At 36.1% G+C, this 20,083-nt stretch overlaps 3 protein-coding genes across 3 annotated transcripts; 1 reads left to right on the forward strand and 2 right to left on the reverse strand.

The window, feature by feature from the left end:
- Positions 1-5,247: 5,247 nt before the first annotated feature.
- LOC121406553 (probable G-protein coupled receptor No18) lies at positions 5,248-6,659 on the forward strand. The gene has a single exon (XM_041597564.1). It carries the CDS (start codon positions 5,259-5,261, stop codon positions 6,582-6,584), a length of 1,326 nt encoding a protein of 441 aa, XP_041453498.1. The 5' UTR covers positions 5,248-5,258; the 3' UTR covers positions 6,585-6,659.
- Positions 6,660-12,501: 5,842 nt separating this feature from the next.
- Positions 12,502-13,899, reverse strand: LOC121431916 (alpha-1B adrenergic receptor-like). The gene has a single exon (XM_041629698.1). The coding sequence runs from the start codon at positions 13,897-13,899 to the stop codon at positions 12,502-12,504; it is 1,398 nt and encodes a 465-aa protein (XP_041485632.1).
- Positions 13,900-18,821: 4,922 nt separating this feature from the next.
- Positions 18,822-20,083, reverse strand: LOC121406554 (alpha-1B adrenergic receptor-like). The gene has a single exon (XM_041597565.1). It carries the CDS (start codon positions 20,081-20,083, stop codon positions 19,067-19,069), a length of 1,017 nt encoding a protein of 338 aa, XP_041453499.1. The 3' UTR covers positions 18,822-19,066.

The following is a 20,083-nucleotide window of genomic DNA, read 5'->3' on the forward strand; positions in this document are numbered from 1 at the left end:
CTTCATGTGTTATGTAATATAAAATGCATGAATTTCAAATTTTTTATGGTTCCTGATGACTTAATTATGTTTTCTATTCATGATCGGGTGTGAAATGATTTGTCTATTGATATACAATAGGTACAGTGAAAACCATTTTTAATTTTCTGAGAAAATGACATTTCATTGATTTTTTACCATTCGCTATGTAGGAATGCTGCTCGCATATGACGTCACAAATCAAATAATTGAAATTCTAATAACTTTTTAATTATTTGATGAATTTTTCTCAAACCTTCGTCAATATTTTTTATTATATTTTCTGCTATTTTTACAATAAACTTTTTGTCAGGGTGAACTTCCCCTTTAATGGTTTCATTGTCCTTTACCGCACACAAGACTTCCTTTACTTATGATTTTAGTAGGTTGTGGATGAATATTTTTGTTGTTATTAATTATTTTATCTGTAGCATAATCTCTATTAAGAATTATAATAGTCATGGAAGTTGTCATTCCACTGACATCTTTTCCCGCCTAAAGTAATGTTTTTTATCCTTAAAACAAAACAAACAAAAAGCTATATGAGGTCCTTTTCATGCGTCTTACTTTTGATTGTTCAATTTACCTGCAGTGGATTTCATGGTTCGGCGTTTATCATAGCATTTATATCATCGGCCTAACAATGCTGTTTACGTTGATTTAACATTCAAATTTTTAGGGTGAATGTACCGAGAAGACTTTTAAAATGGAATCAAAGGGCAAATATTTTCGTCATTCAATTGATCAGAAACAAAATGAAACTGCACCCTTTTCATTCCTCTTTGTATAACATTCTTTTCTGGCTGGTTGTCTCTTTTGATAGAAAGCTTCACGGTAGAGGTTTACCTTTAAAAAAAAGGGAAGAGTAGACAATAGAGGGGTGGAGAAACAAAGAGAGGTGGTGGGCGGGAAATATCTAAGAGAGAATGTTGTCACGAACGATTGTGTTTAAATATTTTGTCCCAATTTGTATATTGTATGTTGCAATTTAATTTTTTTTTAATAACAATGTTATACCCAGGTTCGGCAATGCATTTATAACTTCCGTAAATCTATAATACATGTACTCGTATTTAGCCTCCATCAAGCAGGGAAATGGGAGGCGAGTCTTTTTTGCAATGAGGGTCTGTTTTATGAATACTACGCCTCGTTGATCACGGCCCTGGGATTTGAAGCTGGGGTGCTGATGGGTATGTACCTTTCATGGTTGTACGCATTGGCGGCGGAAGCCAAGAAATTTAGGGGGGATAAAAAGGTTATTGCTCCCAATTGCTCCCGATTGTTCCCTATCCCCAAAATTTAGGGGGGTCCACCTGAAAATTAAGGATGAACACAAGATTTAAAAAAAAATGACAGGCAAGCAAAACAAAAAAAAAATTAAGGGGGGTCCACCCGAAATTAGGGGGGGCGGAAGAAAACAAATTGACAAGAAAAAAAATCAAATTATTGAATAAAGAATATCGACTGATGATTGAATATAGACCGATTTATTCAACATACTTTACTTTTCAGAAATAAACCATAATGATATACGGTCAGTTGTTCAATATAGCCTAACTATAAATATTTTACGTTACACTCCCCAGTTTGTATACATTCTATACATGTGCTTTTATTTTGTTTTTTGCTTATAATAGTATGCATGAATTACATAGTTACCACAATGAAAACACTCATACTGCATCAGGGAAAGAAATCCCATAAGAGAATTTTGGATGATCTATAAAATGCCAGTTTAATGCTGGGAGGTCTTTGTCGAAAATTGGTTAACCACTAGAACAGCAGTTTCGTCCTTAGTTTCGGAGCTGATAAAAAATGGCAAATATGTCGTCTATCTAGAGTCCAGAACGAAACTGATTTTTTTTTGTTTTGTCGACAAAGACTTCTTGGTTGTGCTTTGTCATGAAGGGCAATATGTTTTCTATGTTCTTGGCCGTCGTGGGTCTTGAAGCGAAAAGTCTCTACTAGTCCTCTTCTTATACCGACATTTTGAATCAAAATGAGGATAAAGTTTGAACCATGTTTCAGAGATTGCAGTAAAACTAGAATCATGGTCAAGACGGCAAAAGTACCCGAATCTCATGAAAATTATTTCACAAGCTTCTCTCATTCAGATGTAACAAAGAATTTTTTTGCATATTCATAGTGCAGTTAAAAACATCACGATTGTCATATTGACAATTTCATGTTAAGCATTCAAACCTTCATCAGATAAGATATTTCAAACAAACTTTAATATTATGACAGATTCACACTCTATTGATTTATGCGAGGGTGTACACACGTTTTAAAAGAAACTCTGTCAATACTGGAGAATGACATTAAAATGTTATTATTCATATTTTATCGATCGGTTCAATGAATCATTTGTTGCCTTTGTAATACTAGACAGCACATTGGGTTTTCCCTCTCTCTCCCTCTGTGTCTCTGAAATATTCTTTTCTTTCCATTCTTATTCTATCTCGCCCATGCAATTATTTTCCTGGTCACGTACACCTTATGTAGTACAAGTCATGTTTGATAATGCAAGAGGAACCACCTACAACTACAGGAAGTGCTTTCTGTATCTTCACCTAATCAAAGATCTTCTGCTTTAACCAGCTGCTAATTTCTATACCATGTAAGTACCCATGGAAGAAATACCAATTAATTATTTGAGTCTTGGTTAAAGGAGAAATGGTTAGCACCATGCGAGGCAAATGGTAGGCCCTTGTTTTGAGCCAATTAGATGCACTGGCATTGATTTAGCAACTTCATATAACAGTTGTCAGTGAAATTCACCCTCTATTTGCTTTTGTATTTCTAACTGGATTGGCTGATGTATAACAAAAAAATCGATAAAGAAATTTACTTCAAATCAAATGTAGAATTCCGAATTGGCATCAATTCATTTTAACATGTCTCTTGATGTGTTGTAGGTTGGTCATGATTTTACTCTGAACATTATAAACAAAACAATGTAATATATGTCAAAGGATATCAATTCGTATCTACATTTAATCTACAACTGACAACGGAATAATATTGGGTGAATCAATCCATCAATATAGCCAACAATGAGAGCTTGGAATTCATGATAATGAGGAAAATGAATGATCATGGATACTCGGACCAATCTAACGAAGACATGTCATCAGATCATTATCTTATTGATTTTCTTCTTATTAAGACTTTTACGTGGTTATTATGAGATATGTGTCGTGATGAATGAATGTCATCACAGCAAAAGATTAATGAAAAAGAAATGAACAGCTAGAAAATTCACCTCGACCTATCTGTTTCTATAAACTGCTAGATATTGTTTTTAAAAGGAAATTGAAACTTTCATTCTTGAATAAGTACATTTATGATGTATAATTGTTTTCCTTTTAAATACATGCAGAATTATGTGATTAGCAATATAAATTCTGTAAAATGTCTCGACCAACTGGTACATGTACTCCTATCATTAAGTACTAGTAGTCATTTCAATTATAGTTTTTGTTATAAATCTCTTATCTCTTGCCATTTTCTATCTTGTAACTTCGTGCTCCCCCGTTATTCTATATATCTATTTGTCTATCTATCTATCTATTTTTTATACCTATTTTTTTTTTCAACATATCCATTATTCTTCTGTAAATAGTTTTTAACCACGTATGTATATCCTTGTATAACCTTAGTACAACGTATTTTTTTTAAGTATTATCAACCAGTTTAGCTAGAATCAAGTTTTTGCTTTAAACAAACAAATGAAGTATATTGTTTCAATACTGAATGACCGTATAACAAGCCTGGCTTCCAAAGGTCTCATCGTCTACATTGTCTTTATATTAATTTCCTTTAATTATCGATATTTGTTGCTTTTAAACGTTTTGGACATATGCGTTAGCATACAATAAATTATACATGTATATTGTTATATGTTACTTTTTCAAGGAGGGTCAATGAAGTTCATTCATTCATATTGCTCGAGGCTGCTCAGACAATCGTGTCAAAATTGATATGAAATAAATATCTTCTAATCACCTCCTCCCAGCCTCAGAGCAATAACAGCTTATTTCAGGGAAGGATCCAGGATTTCCATAAAGGGTGGGGGACTTTTATGGTGATTTATGTCAGGAAAACTTGAACAGGCATAAAAAATGGTTTTCACTACAAAATGTAGCCTACGTCTTTTTGTTCCAGGAAAAATAAGACAAGCAAGTAAAAAAAGGAGAGGGTCCTACGGTGTGTATGCACGACATATTCCCCTATAACAAAATTGTTATGCCTCTCAAAAAGGGCGGGGCGGAGGCACTGGTCGAATAATAGTAAAAGTTGCAATTTGCTACAGATTAAATGACAGTGCCATGTGTGAAGGAGACATTAATTTTTTTTTCATGTTTGGGATGTGGTAGTGTTGTTGTTGGAGCCTGTATTAGTGATGGAGATGTGTGTGTGAGGGTGTAGGTGCGCACACGTGTGTGGGTGTGTAGAGGAAGGTCAAAACACTGAGCACACTGGTTACAACCTTTACGTTGATTAATATTGTTAATAAATTTCGTACATTTTAATCCTGAACAGTAGCGTACGCAGGATATTTGAAAGGGGGTTGAAGCTGAATGAAATGTTGAAAAGCAAAAAAAAAAAAGTCTTCACCAAACATTTAGGGAGGGGAGTTGTGGGTATAAAAAAAATAGAGTTAATCTGTAATACCCCCCCCCCCCTTGCGTACGCTACTGATTCTGAGATGGATATTAATGTAAGACAAATAATTCACTCTAATCTTACTGAAATCAACAAAACTCAAACAAAACATCTGCATGAACCTGTGGTATAAGGTATCCGTGGTATCGGTTTTCATTTGCTTTGCAATCTACCCGTCAATGTATTTGATTCTTCGTAGTTGCGTTCATATGTATTCTTCTCTTTCAAGTTGTTTCTTATTGATTATGTGTTTTCATTAGGTTATTCTTATCTTATGATTGCAAAGAATTCCTTTTTCACATTTGTATAAATTGCACTTTGAAACATTAGTCTAAAACGCTTTATGATTTAGAATGTTATCATTATCATGTTACAAACCCTATACCTATGTCTATTTTATATGATGTACAATGAAAACATTACTTGAAATTTAGGGGAATAAAAAAGAGAACCCAACAAAAATCAATCCCCTCAACTGCCGCCACACAATAGGTCCATGCTTACAGTGAGGATATTTGAACTGATAATGCATTTCTCTAATTGTGATTTTTTAGAACTTGATACAACAGAAGATGGATGACGACATACTAAATAAAGATATAACTTCAACAACTCAAACCAAGACAAAAGTCATGAACGGGAGTAGGAATTCAGACCTGTTCGTGTTTGAAGATTACAACCAACGCATTGCTATAGCCACCATCCTTTGTATCGTCTTTGTGGTTGGATCCATCGGCAACACTCTCGTCATCACTGCTGTAATCCTTTCTCGTAAACTTCGTTCATCCACCAACTGGTTCGTCGTTAACCTGGGTTGCTCAGACCTTCTAACCTGTCTCTCTCTACCTTTTCATATTGTCGCAGTACTAAGCCGTGATGGTTGGCCTATGCCTGGTTGGATCTGTGCTGCCATTTCTGCCGTGAGTCTGATATGTCTAGGCGCAAGCGTCATGACCATGTCTCTCATTGCCTATAACCGCTGGTTCTTGCTGACCAAGTTAATGGGAAGCTTCCAGAAGCTCTACACAACCCGGAACATATGCTTGATGGTACTCAGTGCTTGGCTTTACCCAGCTCTTTTGGTCCTGGTGCCTCACTTTGCAGGATTGGGTCGACTGGGATATTCTTACGAGTACAAATCATGCTCACAAGATACATCACTTCCTAACTCGGACCTATACAGCCTCATAGCAGGGGCAGCTGGCATTATTCCTGTATTCATTGCCATAGTTGTGATTTACATTCGGATCTATCTCTTCGTTTCCAAACAGGGTAAAAATATGGCCCAGCTCAAAAAGGCAGGCGTACCCGAGTCTCCAAATGTCCAAACAGAAAGGAGCTCATCGGAAGTTTCATCGGTTGCACAAAGCAACCTCTCACCCGACAACGCAACCAAACAAAGCTGTTCGACATTAAACATGGACATATCACAAACAACAGAGAAAGACCTGGACGAATCATCAAAGGATGACAAAGCTATAGCCAATGAAGAGAATTTCAAAAAGAACCCGTCACCTGAAATTCCTGGAGATCTTTCAAAACGGTATCCAGAAGAACCGAAAGTTAATGAGAAGCGTCCAAGTTTCTTTAACCCAAAGGCATCTGAAAAGAAGACACAACCACGACTGAACAAATACAATGTCACGGTAACGAAAAGACTTGCCATCGTTGTTTTAGCCTTCTTCATTTGCCTTCTCCCGTTCGGCGTAAGCGTTGTTGTTCCTCCAAGCGATCCTGGTATCCCTTGGACCGGTTTGATGCTGTCACTGAATAGTTGCATCAACCCTCTGATATACGCTAGAACAATGCCAGAGTTCCGCAAGGTGATGCTGGCCATCATCCGTTGTCGCCTTAAAAACATACCCGATCCAATCGCATGCTTAAGTCGATTTCGTTAATGTGGTTAGCTCGGGTGCCTATAAAGTTGGTTGCTCAAGTGTATCACTTTTTCAGACTATTTAGTGGTCATCTTTATCATAGCCAAAGAAATGTAATAATTTTCCAAAGATAGAATATTTCATTACGGTATATATTGTTTTTCACGGTTAGACCAGGTACTTTTGGCCATTTTCATGAAGTGGAATCTGTATCATCGGTTATGTCGGATGTATTCAGATCTTAAAGACAGGCCATAGCTGGTGATGCATTGACATGATCAATTAGCGAGTTTTCACTCAGCGATCGACGTACGGGGATCTCAGCGACGTGGGCATATAACAGCGTAAACCATTTTAAAGGGGGTAAACCATGTGAAAAAATCATATGATTTACATAAAGATAAATCAGACAAATCTAGACTAATTCATTGAACACTTCAATAGGAACAACTTATTATTAAGAAGGAGTATACTGTAATCGTTTCATCTTGTTTAAATAGATACTTAAGGCTGAATATAATATGGCTTGAACAGAGAAAGAAAAATCAGACAAATAAAATACTGAAAATTTCATCAAAATCGGACAAGGAATATACATCTTAAGGATTTGCATTATTTAGGTGAGAAAGTCTACGCATGGTCTATGCATATCTTAATGAATATTCAAAGAGTAAATTAACAGTGTCACATCCCCACTTGTCTTTTGTTTATTGTATGAAATTGTGTTTATTCAAATTTTGTCCTCCAAAGAATTAAAACATCTGGATTGACAACTGATTTAAAGTGGTACTCCAGGCTGAAAATAATATGATTTGAACAGATGACGAAAAATCAGACAAATACAACACTGAAAATGTCATCAAAATCGGTCAAGGAGTAAGTGCGGTATATCAAGAGTGACATTATGAAAAAGTACAGGAGATTAGCTTTGTGGTGATATAGATATCTTTGAGGCTAAAAATAAAGTTTTGCACAATTTGCAGAAGAAAACGGAGGGAGTAAATTCAGTTCTGGGGCACATTTTCAGGCCTGAAATTTACTTATTATCAAAATATTTTGTACAAAAAGACCAATATGAAAGAGAAACATTTCCTCTATCCAATCGTGCAATGATATTTAATTTGACTTGATGATAAAGTAGTTTATTCTTAGAGAAATAAAATCTCACTATTCACGAGATTTTGCAGGGAGGAGGATTCAGCCACGAGAGGATTTGGATGAATTTTTTTTATAATTACTATACATATAACTATTATCATGTTTAAATATCACTACAAAATGCTTCCTCCCGTAATTACAGACTTCTATTCATACAGTAACAACTTGCATTTATGTCCAACACGAACTTTTCACAATTACAGTCACTTAAATCATCGGAGGATACAATTAACAAATAAAATTTAACTTTGAATGAAATAAATCGAATTGAATTGAAAAAAAAAACACTCAGACATCATGGGCCTGATATTTGGAATACTTAATTTGCCAGACTTACTCAAACTCAAAAAGTTGTCGGAAACTTACTAATTAATTAAGTAGTACTGTAAACGAAGCTTGGGAGGCTTGGGAGAATAATGTTCTCTGTAGCTTACATTATAGCATGCACCGTACACAATATTTCGATGTAGCAATATACGCAATGCACCAGGGGTTACTAGAGCAATATTTCAACTCGGAAGGCAGAGAGATATATTGCGTGCAAAAGCCCCCAAAAGTAACAAGTTTTGAACATTAAAAAGCTGTCAAAAAGGCATGGAATGCTGTAAATAACAATGATGGCTAAATGCACGAAGAGGCAATATTATTCAAATGGAATTAAATAAAATAACGGCAATCCAACAAAATTGTGGGAAATAACAAAAGAAGCGCTATCTATGTCGATCGAACGTCTAAGCACTTTACCGATACAACATACCAATCAACTTTTGGCACATGAGTTTAGTGAATGCTTTCTTCATATTGGAAAGAAACTTGATTTAAGGATGACGAAATCGATCATTCGATATTTGATGACGATCTTGAAAATCTAGGGGATAATTTTACTTTTTAACCACTAGTGAGCATGGCATGCAAAAGGTAATAAAGCTATGAAATCTGATAGAGCCACAGGAATCGATGGAATATCACACAGGCTTCTAAAATCTGCATGTCCTATTATTTTGAAATCACTGACTGCTGCTCAATAGCCAGATATGCGAATATGAAATTCTCATTGTTCGTAAGAAATGATATATTCAAGAAATAATATTTGACTTCCACCTATTTTTTTAATGAGGTGCTATTATTCATACCTGAAATATTAAGTTTACTTTGTGAATACCTTATGATTTACTTTTCATGTAATTGTGTGTGACTTTCATACATTTTGATGTCATCACTCATAGGCCTTCTTAGGCCGGTCGTCGGTTTTGACGGGTGTGATTCTTAAATGAAGAATAAACTAAAGTAAACTATAAATGCTTTGTTAGCTACACGTTTCCTGATAAATGGAAAATAGCAAGTTTCTCCAGTTCATAAGTGTGGTGAATAAGAAGACATCGGAAACTACAGACCTATATCTGTCGTTCATGCTGTATATGAGAAAGTGCAGTTCATAATCAGATCTAAAAATTTCTCCAAAGAAGGTAAATATTGTTACGAGAGCAATCTGGTTTTTAGACCGCATCACTCAACCCGAACTGAAGTGATACATGTTACTGATCACATTCTTAGAGGCATGAACGACGGATTCGTCACTGGGGCATTTTTTGTTGATCTGAAGAAAGCATTAGACACAGTTGACCGTCATAATATTAGAAAAATTATATCATGCTGGTTTCAAAGGTCGTGAGATGCAGTGGTTTAGATTGTATTTCACAAATAGAGCACAATTGACTAAAATCATGGAAATAGATGAATTTATGTCTTCATTTGTCCGGTTACCATTGGAGTGCTCCAAGGCTCAATATTAGGGCCGTTAATGTTTGTAATTTACATCAATAATTAATCACTGGCTTTTACTGATCTCGAACGCAAAGTACCTATATATGCATTGTTTATAAATGTTGTGATTTAACATGTTCAATAATTATATATACATTTTTTTGAGATATGAGCTAACAAATTTCATGTATTGACTTAAGTTTCGTCTAAACTTTGATTGATTTAATCGACGTCAGCAAACTTGATTTGCTGTCACCGGTTCGTTGGTGTAATTATTTGTTGTCATATTCTACTTTCGGTTGGTTTGATACTGCCCATATTGTGTTTCCCTAAACTTCTACTATATCCAGGCATTTAATCAGATTCATTTTGAAAGCTATTGACAATAATCCGTGTTTTACTTTTCAATTTCTTTGGTTGTTCCTCAGAGTTCAAATAAAGCATATCTTTTGTAATATACACCAGATATGTGTTCTTCAAAACTGAAGTTTGTATTTAGAATGATCTCAATATGCTACACTCAGTCTTGATAATAGGAGTTACGACCGTTCGATATACCTATTAGCCTCATCCCTTATAATTCATGCTTATAGTTTATCTCTTGTAGACCTAAGTAAATTATTTTGAAATCATTCAAGAATGACAATTTATGATTGAGGTGACGTTGAATAATGGCCAGGAGAGCCCCGAAGAATTCCCTAATCGATGTAAGTATAGGTCTTTTAGTTTTTGGTATGCCTACGACTTTGCATGAATGACTGACTACGAGGCAATCACTAAAAGGTCGTAAAATCTCTGTTGCGCCAAATTGCTGGGTAATATAGGAATCAAACAAAGTGTGAAAATGGTAATTGTGTGAACACAAGACACCTACCCATTATTCCATCCATACACACAAAACCCATAACTCTCTCACACCTCCACTCCTACACATAACCTTTCTCGCGCACACACACGCACATATCAACCCAAACACACATACCGACACAATTAACCACCCACACATAATGCATAAACAACACATCACCTCTCCCACAAACACCATACCCACACACGTTCACATATTTGTGAAGGGCCCAAAATAAGTAACTGCTTCCAAATCAGGCAAGCAATTTTGAAATTAAACAATTGATCAACGAAAGAATAACCACTGACATATCTCGTTTTTAGACCGCATCACTCAACCCGAACTGAAGTGATACATGTTACTGATCACATTCTTAGAGGCATGAACAACGGATTAGTCACTGAAGCAATTTTTGTTGATCTGAATTAGGCATTAGACACAGTTTTGGGGGTATTAAAAAATAAGGCTGTTCATAAGCATGAATCTAACATGCACTGTATTTATTTCACTGTATAAAGTCTGTTTTTCTCTCCCTTTTCCTTTCGAGGGCTCCATCAATTTCAAGCTCCATGCAAGCTTAAGATGGAGGTCTCCCACATTTTAATTTTCGATACTCTATGTATTTTTTATAGTTTATATACATGTTTCAACATTTTCAAGAGAAAATTTTCCATGTATTATTTATATCTGACTTAGAACGATACTATGTTAATCATAATGTTATCATTATGTTTATTGTTATGAAATGCTGAAAATGATTATATTTATACTATATGTTCTGGGTCCTAAATCAGATTTCCAATGCAGTTTACTTCAAGTGAAGTTAATATGATATTTTGTAAATCAAAATCTGCATCTGAAGCACAATTCACTTTTGTCGATTTATGCTCCATATCATAGGTCTACAAAAAGAGAATGATATTCTCTCTACACTCCAAACGCGGTCATATTTTCCTAGGCCGTGGAATGGTTTTTAAAGTGGATGGCTGATCTTGCCAACAAATTGTATTTTTTACATCTTTTTGCATGTTTATTGACAAATGTTGACTACTTTTCATTCTCATCAGCCGCTTTACCATCACAATTATCAATACATAAATCAACCACGATACTCTTCAACTCAAGAACGAGGCTAATCATAAATTATCATACTATTTGCGTCATTGAAATTGAAATATCAGCCGATATTTTGTTTTGCCTAAACACTATGATTCAGTGCATCCTAAACTTTACATAAATCTATGCCAGGCACAATATCTAATAGACATTGTTTCGTATGATAAAAAGAACATTAGTTTGTTCATTGGAATGAAGCAATTCATTATCTATTAGGTGATTTATTTTCTTTATTCATTCATCATTTATTTCTTTATACTACCAATAGACACAACATTATTGATGTTTGTTTGAAATTATTACAAAATATTAGAATACTGTAAAATCAAAATTGAAGTGCATGCATGTCGCCAATGTTTGGAATTTTTAGAGTATAACATGACATTACCAAGGAAATTGTGCAAATTTAGATTTCTTAAAGGGGAATGAAAGCTTTGGAACAAATAGGCTTGTGTAGAAACAGAAAAATCAAAGAATAAGAATAAAGAAAGTTTGAGAAAAATCGGACAAATAATGAGAAAGTTATGAGCATTTAAATATTGCAATCACTAATGCTATGGAGATCCTCCCTTTGGCAATGCGACAAGAATGTGTGATGTCACTGATGAACAACTTTCCCTTTGGTGGACTATAAAATACCCTCAAAATGTCTCTTTTTGCTTTTTCTTATGATGATACAAACTTTTTATCCATGATGTATTCTTAAAAAATATGTATTACATGCCCTCATGTAGAAAGAACACATGATCTATGGATAGATGTGATAAAAGAGGCAATTCTAGTGAAATATTTACTGAAGTAATGGGGAGAGTTGTTCACAAGTGACATCACACATCTTTGTCGCATTGCCAATTTGCTATCTCCATAGCATTAGTGATCGCAATATTCAAATGCTCGTAACTTTCTCATTATTTGTCCGATTTTTCTCAAACTTTTATTGATCTGTTTCTTTGATTTTTCTGTTTTCACACAAGCTATCTTGTTCCAATGGTTTCATTCTCCTTTAATAAAAGACCCTTCACTTAAAGGGTACGCACATACAGATTATCTGAACTAACGTCTTAAAAATCGGGCGAATTCTGTTGGGTCTTTAATACTATAGAAACTGCATCGTGCTATGCACCCCATGACATTGCGGAAAGACCTCATGGTCCTGGCATAGATGATCGGATTGAGGCAACTATTGAAAAAGAGCAGAAGATAATTCCAAGGTACGGCCGGTCTACTTGGAGGAACCAACGTCCCTATGCCAAAAGGAAGGGTGCAAACGACGAAAACGACGACGATAATGGCTAGTTTCTTGGTTATTTTCACCGTTTTATTGTTCATATTTTGTCTCTTTTTCTCCATGGGCAGGATGTGACTTTTGTTGTGCAACCTTTTCTGTCTGGGTGACTTATGTAGCAATCCTTGCTGAACCTGCTCTAACTGAAGGTCTGTACATGGTGTGACTCGGTGTAATTTCAAAGCGATTGCTGGTGCGCCAGTAGATGTAGATGCGCTGTCTAAATTCTTGTCACATAGGTTCTTGTTTTGTAAATCAAATGGAACTTCCAGAGATTTGCCACTCTGTAATCGCTCTGGTGGAGCGTCTTGCCGACTTAGAAATACTGGAGTGTTCTTTTCACCAGGATCTATCCCAGGCAATGAACTATCGGGTGGAGAGATGGAAATGTTAGATCCTCTAATCCCTCTATTAACAGGAACCGTGCTGTTGATATGGTCTGAAATATCTCTACCCATCGTAGCTTGCATAGTTTCCTCATGTTTGGTCACAAGACGGTATATTTTGATATAGATTACAAAAAGTGCTACAAAAGCTGGAAGGATTACCAAAAGTCCACCCATCATGCTGTAGTAATCTGCATATTTACTTCCAGTGTCCAGAGCACATATTTTATATTCTTCAGAATATCCAATAGATATGAACCCGCTGAAATGAGGGGCCAGAATTAGAACAAAAGGGTACAACCATGAGAATACAATCATCAAACCCGTTTTTCTTGGAGTATACAACTTCTGGAATATCTCTTTTGATCTTCCCAGCAAGTACCAACGATTGAAAGCAATGAAGGCTAGTGTCAGTACACTCGCTGCTAGACAGTTCAGGACAACTGTGGAGACAAGAGCGCAGATCCAACCCGGTAGAGGCCAGCCGGACATACTGAACATGGCAACCGCGTTAAATGGTAGGCTTAAGCACGAGAGTAAATCAGCAACGGCTAGGTTTCCGATAAAGCAGTTGGTGGCACTTCTTAGTTTCCTAGAGAGAGCTATTGATGAGATTATAAGCAAGTTTCCTATGGCGCCCACGATAGATATCACTACAAAGAGTGTACCAATAATGATTCGAAGCACTGGGTTTTCAAGAACGTATAGTTGTCCATCACTTCCACCTTCAGTTGCAAGACTTTCAGAGCTATTCTGATGAGGGGCGATAGTACTTGCCATATCCGGGATTTCAGGCCTATATGCGCATTTCCACTACGTTGAAATGATGACTGTCAAAACCTATTGTAAAAAGAGGAAACACTGTAGATTATATTGCAATTTATTGGTTGAAGACACTCCTATCCATGCCATACGTCGATGACGTTGATGATACTAACTGTATATCATGCGTGTCATGGTTATTTTAGGATATGTATCTGGACTATGGACCACATGTGGGATTCTGGTTTGAATCCCACCCCAGTATGAACGCCCTTTGACAACACTATCCAGATTTGCCACACCGTTTAAAAAAAAACGAATGTTACAGGAAGAAACAAAGATTTTGCAGAAAGCAATAACAAAATCGTTCTGTAAATTCATAGAACAGGAATAATTCTGCAATTTAACAGAACAGGTCTGTTTAAAAAAGGGGGAAAAGGGTGTTTTCTTAAAGGAAATTTGTAAGGTTCCATACACCAAATACCAATATAATGTCCTGTAAGATTACGCAATCTGGTAAGATTATAGGTGTTCTCGAGACTCTGCTGCAGGAACTTCTTTTATTTTAAGGATAAAATTTCTAACAGTGCATATTCGACCCAAGTTAGGTAAATTAATTGGTTCCCGGTAGGAATTTGTTCCCAGCAGCGTTTACTGTTGAAGCCTGGGTATAGTAGATAATGTCCTCTACGTAACACGCACTGAAGATTACGACTTGACAAGCCATGCTATTAAATAGCATTGGTATTCAGTGTCAGTTTTATTTTTTTTTCTCATAGATCAGGGACGCAGAACAGTTTTGAAAGTGGGGGGGGGGGGTGGGGGACTGAGCCGAAATTTTGGGGCTATAGAAGAAAATTATAATCAGATGGTTATTACGTCTTTCTTCTTGTGTATCCTTTCCCAAACCTGTGGCCCTGCATGTTCGCGTGACCCTTTCCATTTTAACCCGTCAATGAATTTTTTTATATAAAAAAAAACGATTTAATTAATTCCTTATTTGTCTCAATGATAAGTGCACCAAATGCGGGTGGGCACATTATTGCGAGGGGTGGGGTCAGTGGAGTATAGGCAGATTAGCTTTTGATATTTAGATTCGAATAACTTTGGGTAGGCCTAATGCATACTAACGGTTTACCAACATATCCCTTTATTTTGGGGTGCAGAATTTTATTTGCCATACTAGTAGTCCATACATCAAACAAATCGTTGCTAACTCATATACCACTCACACGAACCTCACCCCTTCCCGGTCCATTAATATTCGCTCTAATTATCAAAATACTTATAAATGTCCAATTGGGACATAGGTAGAGCATACATCTGTTCACTCACGATATCTCAATTTCTCACCTGTTATTAAAGAATTCTTCCAAGTCATAAGTCTCCTCTCAGTATCGTCATTCTCTCCGATCTATATGACTGCATGTATAGCAAACAAGTGGCGCTCAAAATTTAACGCCATGCAGTGTAGGTCCATGACGAGAGAGAGAGAAATTGTGCGACGTGAATCCTTAATGAGTTGAAAGGAATCGACAATTATTGTTTCATTCTCAGGCTTTAAATCACGGAACTCCCGTTCAACGTATTTAAATTCAAATTTGTTGAAAAGTACTTTTTGGCATAAATGGAAATGAATGTATAACATGCAGGTGTTTGTCATTACTTTGCAATATGAGACATCATCTATATACATCATTTTACTCCTATCCTCTCTTATCCTCCTTATTTGTCTGTAGGTGTGTGGGTGTTTCTCTCTCTCTCCTCGTCTGATTACATAAAATATGATTAAGAAGAGAATTCTATCATTATTAAAGTCACCTATAGTACACTAAATTAAACTTCAGGGTCTTTTGTATAACGATATTACGTTCCGCGTGTTGGACATAGATGATATTAATGAAGCAAAGTGGTAATGCATTGTACTTAGTTCCAACTGAGTTTATTTCTGGCGAGCTTTCTTGTATGGATCCCTGAAGAAGACGCCCGGGAGAAGACGTATGTTAAAACGTCGAAAATTTGGAGTTCAAAATAAACTCAGTTGGAACTAAGTACAATGCATTACCACTTTGCTTCATTAATATATATATATATATATATATTATAAAAAACATAATCAAGAGTAGGGGAAGGCGGGGTATATAAGTTGTGACCTTTATGCTTTTTGAATGTTACAATTGATATGATTATAAAACTTGTAGAAATATGTACCTTGCCTTAAAATCTAATTCTTCAGAAATATTTTTCACCTATGTATAACTTCCTACCCCCGCACTAAAAATCATTGTCACATTTTAAAAAGAGATGTCAAATGACTCAACTAGCCCCATCTTTGGGGTAAGTTGAGCCACCTTCTTGGGTAAGTTGAGCTACAAAATTATGTACAAAATGTATGGGGGAAGAACCAGCATGTCATTTTTTTATTTAATGTCTTTTCACTCGCTGATTCTCTATAAATACTAACATCCTCTAAAAGGAAAAGAACAGTCATGTAAATTTGCTCCTTTCTGCCTGCATATCGATGGCTTTTCTAAGTTTTTTTTAGATGTTATTATAGTTATATATTTTACTATATATATTTATATATATTCATATATACTTGATGCGATAATTTCGCATCCACACATTTCTTTTGGATCCATCATGTTAAAGACTATGACAAGAATTAGATACCTGGACTAACAATGTTATCTTATGTCTTTATTGTATTTAAAGACGTGTGTGGGTAAAAAGCACTTATCTATTTCACACCCTTTTTTACTTTTTTGATGAAATGTGTATTTTTCCCTCTAAAAAAGTTGAAAACAATGTGGTGGGGTTAGGTATTATGCAATGAGACATCAATACATGACACCACCACGATGTCTGACTCGTTCATTATTGGCCTGGGGCTGCATGGTGGCTCAACTTGCCCCTATGCTCAACTTATCCCGCCTTCCCCTATCAAACATGTTTCTATACAAGATGATAATGTAATTTAATCAATTAAGGCTGCTTCTTGACAAAGTTATTCAAATTTTGTTATATAAATGTGATTTGAGGAAAATAAGATTAACGGAAAAGAAGAACTTTGGCAAAACTTTGAAATCGGAAGATCTGTTGTTGTTGTTTTATTATATTCTCCGTTAAAGGGGTGCTCCGGGCTCAAAACATTGTATCTAAATAAATAAAGTAAAATTCACATAGCTAAATGCTGAAAAAAAATCATTAAAATCGATAACAAATAACGGAGTTATTAAATTTTAAAGTCTAGCAATATTTTACGAAAATAATTATATGCACGTCATCATGAATATTAATTAAGTGGGCTGATGATGACACATCTCCATTTTTATTTTTCTTATGTTATTACATGAAATCATAATTGTTTCATTTTTTCAGACATGTGTGAATAATGTGTCTCCTTCATAATGAAATAAGTTGCAGCAATGAATATACCTATCGCATTTTTTTCAGCTCTTGATAGAAAAGAAATTGAATAAACCTAATTTAATATAATAAAATACAAAAGAAAAAGTGGGGATATGATATCATCATGTTGCGCATTGAATATTCATGAAGACGTGCCTAAAATTGTTCACCGGCATAATGCAAATCTTTAAAATGCCGTAACATTGTTATTCCTGTCCGATTTTGATCCAATTTTCAGTGTTTTTCTGATTTTTCTTTATCTTTTAAAATCATATTATTCTCAGCCCGGAGCATCCAAAGAAGATCCATCAGAGGATAGGAGTCCCCTTGAATGTAGGCATGTTAAACAGGGCCCTGGGAAATATTTTTAAGGGGGTGGTGGTTTAAATTTGACTACAAAAAAGGGTTTAGGTTTTTAAAAAGTATAGATCGTTTTGGTTACATTTCTACCAGATTTCCAGGGGGTGCTGCCTATGGAAAAAAACACACGCAGCACCACCAAGATAAATCGGGGGGGGGGGGCTTCGACATCCCGCTTCCAAGGGCCATGATATTAACAGAACTAGAATTCGAAAAAAAGAGATGGTGATCATGGTGATTTGACGAAATGAAATTGCACAGAAGAAAGAAAAATGGCAATGCTAGTAAATGAAAAGGGTTAGATTTTAATACATAAAAGTACAGACTTTAATATTTTGTTTGCACGCGGCCAATGCCAGTTTCGCTTTAAAAGGTAGTGCAGGAGTTTTGTATTCATTGTTTTTCTTTAGCTTAAAAGATACTTTTTCACACATTCCCTGAAGGGTATAACTCTGCATCATGAAATGTTCCAAAAATGAAGTCCACTGCATGTGCTGCAGACTTGAAGGTGGAAATGGGTCTGGGTGCAAAAGTTGCACCAAAAGGGGTTCCAAGCATTCATCTAAAAGATGCAAATATGCAAAAAAAAAATATTTGGCATGAGGGACATTTCTTACAATACTACATTAAACAAAGTACATCTTAATACATTAAATCACAAAAGTCATTGTCGACAAAGAAAATCATTATACATGTAAAACGGGAGATCACGACATTTGCATTTGGCAAGTAGCTATAGGCCTACTTATCAAGTCCATAGGGATCCGCTGTCTAATATCTAATTTTTCGTCGACAAAAAATTTGACCGTCAAGTCAATCATGGGGTAGAATTACACTGTCGACATGTGTCTTCTGAAAATTCAAAAAATCGTCAACAGTTTGAACTATATATTTTACCAAAGTGATTCTTAGGAACACACTTTTTGTACGCCCTATTTACAATACTGATGACGAAAAAAGACGATATTTATTTATAGTATTTACAAGTCAAATATATATATGCATGGTGACAGTCTGTAGGCGAGGACACATTTTTAGACTAATGACTTAAAACACTGTTAAAATGTGAAAAGGTGCTTATGAATCAAAAGATACATGCAAATGGGCCTTTTTCGGTTGGTACTACAAAGTCAAACCAAAATATAGTAAACGACTTATTCGCTGTATAAATTGCGAGACACTTGAGGAACGAGTACCTATTAATGGTTTGTAATAATTAAAATGTACAATTTATAAGACCCCTCATTATTTTCCCCATATCCCTCTCAGTTGGGATCTTTGTTCACCATGGTTGCCCTTGGTGCCACCAATGATGACCACAGGTTAATGGAGCGCTTCTAAGAACATGGGGGAAATAAACAAGATCATGAAGATCTAACCTGTCGTTAAATTCTCCTTTCCATAATTGGACTTATTAGAAAATAGAAGCTGGAATGCTGGTCCAGCGACATTTGATGATGAACCTCATAACTTCCCGGAAGGTGGGCATCGTCCCGGCATAGATCAGGGGATTGATACAGTTGCTGATATAGAAGATGGGCAATGTCCAGGGAACCACTGGACGCCACGGAGCCACCAGAATGCTGATACCGAATGGCATGAAAGAGATGAAGAAAACAAAAACGATGACAGCGAGCCTCTTGGTAACAACCACTGACTGTTTCTTGATCACTGCATGATTCTTATTCTCGTGCTTTTCAGCTCTCGTTGCGGCAGAATTAGTTGAGTCTACCATCCCATCACTTTGCGATTGTTGGGTCATTTGTGTATCTTGATCGTCGGTCATTGGTGGCGAAGGGGTTCCATGATCTTGAACGTTGTCCATGGAAACATCATGGGCTGGTTCTCTGCGGGTGTGTCCCATCATGAGTGCTTTCATCTTCCTGCCGTGTCTGGCCACGAAACGATAAATCAATAGGTAGTTGATGATAACAAGTGCAAACATGAAAAAGACACCAAAGCCCCCTAGAAGAGCGTAGAAATCTTTGAATGGATCGGTAGAAGAGTCCCATTGGCAAATTTTAAATTGGAATGAGAACCCAAGCGTTCCCAGACCTGCAAAGTGTGGAATGACGACCCACAATGCGGAGTATATCCAAGAAAAAGTCATCGTGAGTTTTAGATTACGAGGTCGGTAGACTTTCTTGAATTTATAGAGTGGCTTTGTGATGAGAAACCAACGGGTAAATCCAATCATTGCCAACATGATCATGCTTACGGATAAGCAAGTGAGTCTGATGACGGATATTAAGGTGCAAAACCAGTTTGGGAAAGCGCTGTCTGTCTTATCCAACATAGTTACAACGTGGAAAGGAAGAGAAGTACTTGACAGAAAGTCAGCACATGCTAGATTGAGCACAAACCAGTTAGTTGTCGATCGTAGCTTGCGAGAGACGATGATAGCAAGGATTACAATCGAGTTTCCAATCAT

Source organism: Lytechinus variegatus, chromosome 1, assembly GCF_018143015.1.
Source record: "Lytechinus variegatus isolate NC3 chromosome 1, Lvar_3.0, whole genome shotgun sequence".
NCBI classification, from domain to species: domain Eukaryota; kingdom Metazoa; phylum Echinodermata; class Echinoidea; order Temnopleuroida; family Toxopneustidae; genus Lytechinus; species Lytechinus variegatus.